At 54.7% G+C, this 5,691-nt stretch overlaps 1 protein-coding gene across 1 annotated transcript; it reads right to left on the minus strand.

The window, feature by feature from the left end:
* Positions 1–388: 388 nt before the first annotated feature.
* On the minus strand, positions 389–5,685 carry PITX1 (paired-like homeodomain 1). The gene is made up of 3 exons (XM_004686738.1): positions 5,479–5,685; positions 2,955–3,187; positions 389–1,103 (listed from the first exon to the last, which is right to left on the minus strand). The coding sequence occupies exons 1-3, from the start codon at positions 5,651–5,653 to the stop codon at positions 561–563; spliced, it is 951 nt and encodes a 316-aa protein (XP_004686795.1). The 5' UTR covers positions 5,654–5,685; the 3' UTR covers positions 389–560.
* Between the last annotated feature and the right edge of the window lie 6 nt (positions 5,686–5,691).

The raw sequence follows: 5,691 nt of genomic DNA on the forward strand, positions 1-5,691 counted from the left end.
CCAACTCGGATCCGATGCGAGCTAAGGTATGCTCGGCCGGCCCGGCTCGGAGGGGGAGTCTTGGTTCCTACGGGTGGCCGGGGAGGGATCGTTCAGCTCCGCGCGCGTCCAGTTCACCGGCGCGGTCGCTCAGTCCCGGCCCGGCCCGGCGGGAACGCGGGCTACGGGGGCGTCCTCCCCGGGCCGCCCCGGTTTCGGCGCTCGCCTCCCGCGCGGCCTCCGCTCTGCCGAGTGACCCGCCGGGCCCCGGGGAGCGAACACACCACCCGCGCCATCCCGAGGGAAATTGCAACTCATCCGTTTTTCCGCGGCACTTTTCTCCGACAGCTTTTGTCTTGTCTCGTTTTTTTTTTTTTAAACTTTTTTTTTTTTTTCTTTCTTTTTTTTTTTTTTTGAGGGCGGCGTGGGGCCCAGAAAAGCGAACACAAAACCTACCCGGACGTGGGGCGGGAGGAGGGGGCTGCGCAGGCGCGAGGTCCGCGAGCCGGGGCCCTGCGTGCGTCCTCCGCCGCCCCCGCCCCGGGCCGCCCGGCCGCGGGCGCCTGAGCCCGGCGGGGCGGTCAGCTGTTGTACTGGCACGCGTTGAGGCCCGAGGCCGGGCCTTGCAGGCCGCCGTAGCCGAACGACGAGTGCTGCTTGGACTTGAGCCGCAGGCTGGCGAGGCTCGAGTTGCACGTGTCCCGGTAGACGCTGTAGGGTGAGGCGGGGGTGCCGTACGGGCAGGCGCCCGGTGACATGGCCGAGTTAAGCGAGGAGCCGGTGAGGTTGTTGATGTTGTTGAGGCCCGAGTTGGGCATCCCGGGCACGGCGCCCGGGCCCATGCTCGACGGCATGGTCATGGAGGAGATGGAGCTGGGTGCCGAGAACATGGACTGCGACGACAGCGGGCTCATGGAGTTGAAGAAGGTGAAGCTTTTGGTGGAGAGCGGCGCTGGCGCCAGGCTCTTGGCGGCCCAGTTGTTGTAGGAGTAGCCGGCGGCGTACACGTCCTCGTAAGGCTGCACCAAGCCGCTGAATTGCGGCACGTAGCCGCCCTTGCACAGGTCCAGCTGCTGGTTACGCTCGCGCTTCCGCCACTTGGCTCGCCGGTTCTTGAACCAGACCTGGGGGAGGGGGCAGGAGAAGGGTCAGGGCTGCCGAGGGCGGGAAGGTCCCCGCCAACAACCCCCCCCCTTTCATAATATCGTTTCTTTTCTTGGACATTTCCGCCCCTGCTTTCGCTCCTTAATGATTCCTTTCCTGTTCCCTGAAAATATTAAGTCTTTTCCTTTTTGTAATTTTTATCCTCTTCCCCAAATTAAATCCGCTTTCTTCTTACTACAGATCTACTTTTGTTTTAATGAAATGCTCGTTTTCTTTCTCTCAACCAGTCCATCTTCTTTCTTCTCCCCCAAACGAGTTCCCATCTGTCTCCTAAATGTTCCAGCCTATTTCCTTCTACCTTGAGTACAAAAGGTATTTTTCTTCCCTGGAACGCAGTATTTCCCTCAACTACTACTCCCAATCTTCAATTTTTCGTTCCTCAGATAGTCTGTTTTACATCTGTATTGCCAAAATTTGATATTTTTATTTCTGCCCCAAATGTTTATTTTCGTTGGGTCCACCGGCTATCCGAATCACCTTCTTCTCCCTTCAACAATCCATGCTTTTTGTATCCCCATTTTTGATTCTTTCATTTCTTACCCAAATACCTCCTCCCTTTTTTCAAATATCTGAACTTCACTGTTTCTCTTAAATAGTTTGCTTTATTTTCTCAAATGCATGATCGCTTTACTGCTCCCTTAAATACTTCATTTCTTTCCTGCTGCCTAAATATATGCCAAATATGTTTTTGTGCAAATATTTAATTTCCTTTCACATCTTTCTAGTTTCTCTCCAATCTCCCCCTTCATTTTCTGCCACAAAAGTTTTAAGAACGAACCTCTTCTTTCCCAACTCCTCGTCCTTGTGGATCCTTATTTTGTTGCATGCCTACTGCTCTCCCCAGTCCCCCCCCAGCTTCCTAAAGTAACTAGCAGGACCCCCGCCCCCACCATCTCAACTTTCTCCAGTCCCCAGCTCTACCACTGCTTAATTCCGGCCCCCCACCCCACCCACCATAAACCCAGGCTGGATTAGTGAGTTCAGGATTACTGAGTACTGTCTTCTGCCAGTCCCATCGGGCTGGACAAGGGGTGGGGGGCTGGGGTTACAGCAGATAGTCTGCAGCCAGGTGGGACTTTAGTCTTACATGCTTCTAATAACTGATTGCTTACACACCCAGAGAAGAGATATTTTTTGTTGCTCTGACAGGGAAAACTTTCTTTTTTGGGAGGATGCACTTTGTGCTTGGGTCCCAACAGGGACCTAGCCGGAGGGTGACTTGTTCCCCTAAAACTGCCAGTCCTCCTCCCTCTTTTCCCCCCAAAATATTAGGGAAAACATTCAAGTGACGGGTTCAATGGCTGGGGACAACTCAGGTGGAGAATATTCTGAGATTCTGGAGAAGCTAGGAGAAGATGGTACTAATGCTGAGATTCCCCAAAGCTGGGCACTTTCTATTCTTCTCTCTGGGCAGGACCTGCCTTTCCCTTTCGTTTTCAGGGGAAGGCGCCAAACAGCTCCCAGGTCCCCAGCAGAGGGAATACTCTACTCCTAAGGTGGTAACAGCTGATTGAGTCCCGCTTTCTAGCTGTACAGGACATAGAAAAGTCCCTGGGGCTGCAGTAGATCCCAAGGGTGAGTCAGAGACCCCAAGTAGGTCAGCGGGTTCTGAGGTGGTATCAGCCGAGGGACGGTACTGGCCAAATGCTTGGCAGCAACTGGGTGAACTGGAGCCTTAGCGGGATCTCTGGTGCAGGGAGGGAGCAGGTTTGAGTGGTGGGTAGGGTGAAAGTCTGAGCTTGGGTCCAAGCTGCGGTGAGGTTGGCCTGCAGCCCTCAGCTTGGGTCCCCATAGGCGTGCCCCCAGCTCACCCTCACTCGTGGCTCTGTGAGGTTGGTCCACACAGCAATCTCCTCCCGCATGCTCATGTCCGGGTAGCGGTTCCTCTGGAAGGTAGCCTCCAGCTCTTGCAACTGCTGGCTTGTGAAATGCGTACGTTGCCGCCTCTGCTTTTTCTTCTTGGTGGGGTCCTCTGGGCCACCACACCCCACGCCACCAGCACTGCTGTCCTCTGGCCCCTTGGGCTCCCCACTGCGCTCCTTCTCTGAATCAGGCAGGACCGGGCAGTCACACCGGGTTTATACCTTTTTGCGCCCCGTCCCGGTTCCACCGAAGCGCCTGCCACCAGAGCTGGCAGCCCTTTCTCCCACCAGAAACCCTGGAATTGCCCCCTTGGAAATAGGTCGTCCTGGAAGTTAGTAGTCACCTCTGGTCTGACACGCCCAGGAGAAACCCCAAGGTGCAGCTGCGGGCCTACCTTCCAAACTCAGCTTCCTCTCAAGCACTACTGCTGATGTTAACCACAAATGTTCAATTTTGCTATGGGATCTCGGGGATCTAAATCTGTGGGGTTGCTTTTTACTGAACCAGGTTCAAGTTTTCCCAGCCTGAAGCTTGCTTGGTCAGTGAAGCTAGGGCCAGCGAGTGATCCGAACCCTTCCACTTTCTTCTCCCCAGGGGTCTGTGGCAGTCCCTTTGGGCAGGCACACACAGTGGGGTTCCTGGCCTCAGCTCCAAGCCTGGAGTCCCAAGGCCCAGAAAATCCCAGCCCAGAAGTCCAGACAGATAGACTCTGTCTAGGTGAGCTGGGGCTCTAGCTGCTTTCTCTCTAAGTTCCATAAAACACATGCAGCCACAGAAACATCGAAACATAAAACGAAATTTAAAAACAAAACACCAAAGCAGAGACTGTCTCAGAGCTTCAGGCCTGACAACACAGAAAGGGTCACAAACTCTCCAAAGGAGGCAGGTGGGAACACAGAACAAATGCAAATTTAGAAGCCAGAGAAACCTTGCAAAAACACCCCTAACTAAATACTGCGCAGTGCAAGTGTAAACTTCATGCAGACACAGGCATTAATTTCTTTTGGATTAAAAAAAAAGTAGGTTGTAAACAAGACTTTTAAATGTCTCTGTAATGCCCATCTAGGGATAATTTTTAAATTCCAGGGAAACAGAACTATAGTTAGATAATTTAAATTCCCAAAATAATCCTTTAAATGAATTTTAAGCAAATCCCCGAGAAACGCGCCATTTTGGTTTGACTTTTAAAAACTTCCCGAAGAATATCATCGTGTGAAGAATTTTCAAATTCCAAAGCAATATCCAAGGTACAACAATTCTTTCTAAATCGAAAAATAGTTTTAAAATCTTAAATTTATCTTCATACATTTGGTTTTTATAAAAGGAAACCACATTTCTCTGGGTTTTAAAAATAAAAACCAGCCAAGCACCATGCTTAAAACTTTTGAAAACAAAAGTATATAGGTCAGCGCAGATTGTTTTTTAACCAAGCAAACAGAACCTCTCAGAGAAAGTCACTAAGGGATGCAAAACAGAAACAAATAGAGATTAAAAACGTGTAGAGAAACACTCAGAGGCGGATTAAGAAATGAACGCAGAAGAGGCGCCACGGGCCTGGGAATGGGGAGCGGCGACCCCAAGTTAGGGTGGCGATGGAGGGAGCCGTTTGGAGACCCGGGAGATCGGTGCTGGCAAGAGGGATAAGCAACAGGACTTTGCCCGAGCCGCCCACCCTCCAGCCCAGCTCGGAGCTGAGGGAGAAAACGCTGAGCTCGGACAAAAAGGCACCGCGAGAGACGTGCCCGAGCAGGGTCGGAGCCCTGGCTGCGCGGTCGGGCGGCTCCCGGCTTCGGCGACGCACGTGGGGCCGGGATCCCGCGATCAAGGTTCGGGCCCGGCCTGTCGGAGGCGGGCCGCGCCCCTAGACCCACTCGCCTTTCCGGGGGGTCTCCGTGCCTGCCTTTTCCGTGAGGCAGTTCCGCAAGTTTATTTTTCTGACTTTTCCCGTCCACCTCTTCTCTTAGGTCTCTCTCCCGCTCAATCTGTCGCCCTTTATCTGTCGGGGTGTCTGTCCCCCTTTCGGTCTCCGTGGGCATTTTCCCTCGCCCACCGCCCCCATTCCCATCCCGATCCGCTCCTCTCCACGGTACCTACTTGCGCAAACCCAACTCTCAAGCGCCCCACTACCCCCTCCTCCCATTCTGCAGACTCCTCATCCAAAGGAGCTGTCAGTTCCACCCTCCTTGTTGCAGGTTTGTGTAGCCGTGCGCCTCGGTGCGTGATGACCGCGTGCAAGTGCCTTTGTGAAGCACTAAAATTCCGCTTCGTAAAGCGTTAACTGTCCGCGTTCACCGTCAGGTCAAGAATGGGAAAAGGAGAGATCCCGACGTTCCCGGGGCGTAGAGGGAGCTTGACTGTGCGGCGCGGGTGCCAGGCCCTGCTCCCGGCTCCCCGCGCCCTGCGCCAGGGCAAGCTGCGAGCGCCCCGCGCCCGGGCAAGCTACGAGCGCCCCGCGCGGGGAGCCGCGCTTACCTGGCAGCTCCGTGTCGGACGACTCGCTGGCGGAGTTCTCGAGTGGCTCGCGAGGATCCGCGGCGCGGGCCAGGTGGAAGGCGGGTCCCATATCGTGCGGCGGCGGCGGCGGCGGCGGCGGTCGGAGTCCTTCCGGCAGCCGCTCCAGGCTCATGCCCCCCTTGAAGGCGTCCATGGAGGCGGGGACCGCGGCGGGCGCTCCAGGGGCCGGGG

Source organism: Condylura cristata, unplaced genomic scaffold (assembly GCF_000260355.1).
Source record: "Condylura cristata isolate star-nosed mole 26May11 unplaced genomic scaffold, ConCri1.0 scaffold00021, whole genome shotgun sequence".
Classification (NCBI taxonomy): Eukaryota; Metazoa; Chordata; class Mammalia; order Eulipotyphla; family Talpidae; genus Condylura; species Condylura cristata.

Excerpts from the sequence above, each read along its gene's own strand:
- PITX1 (XM_004686738.1), bottom strand. The coding sequence starts at position 5,653 with ATGGACGCCTTCAAGGGGGGCATGAGCCTGGAGCGGCTGCCGGAAGGA. Across the intron at positions 3,188-5,478 it reads GTCCGACACGGAGCTGCCAG|AGAAGGAGCGCAGTGGGGAG; the intron begins GTAAGCGCGGCT and ends TGCCTGATTCAG. Across the intron at positions 1,104-2,954 it reads TCACAGAGCCACGAGTGAGG|GTCTGGTTCAAGAACCGGCG; the intron begins GTGAGCTGGGGG and ends CCCCTCCCCCAG.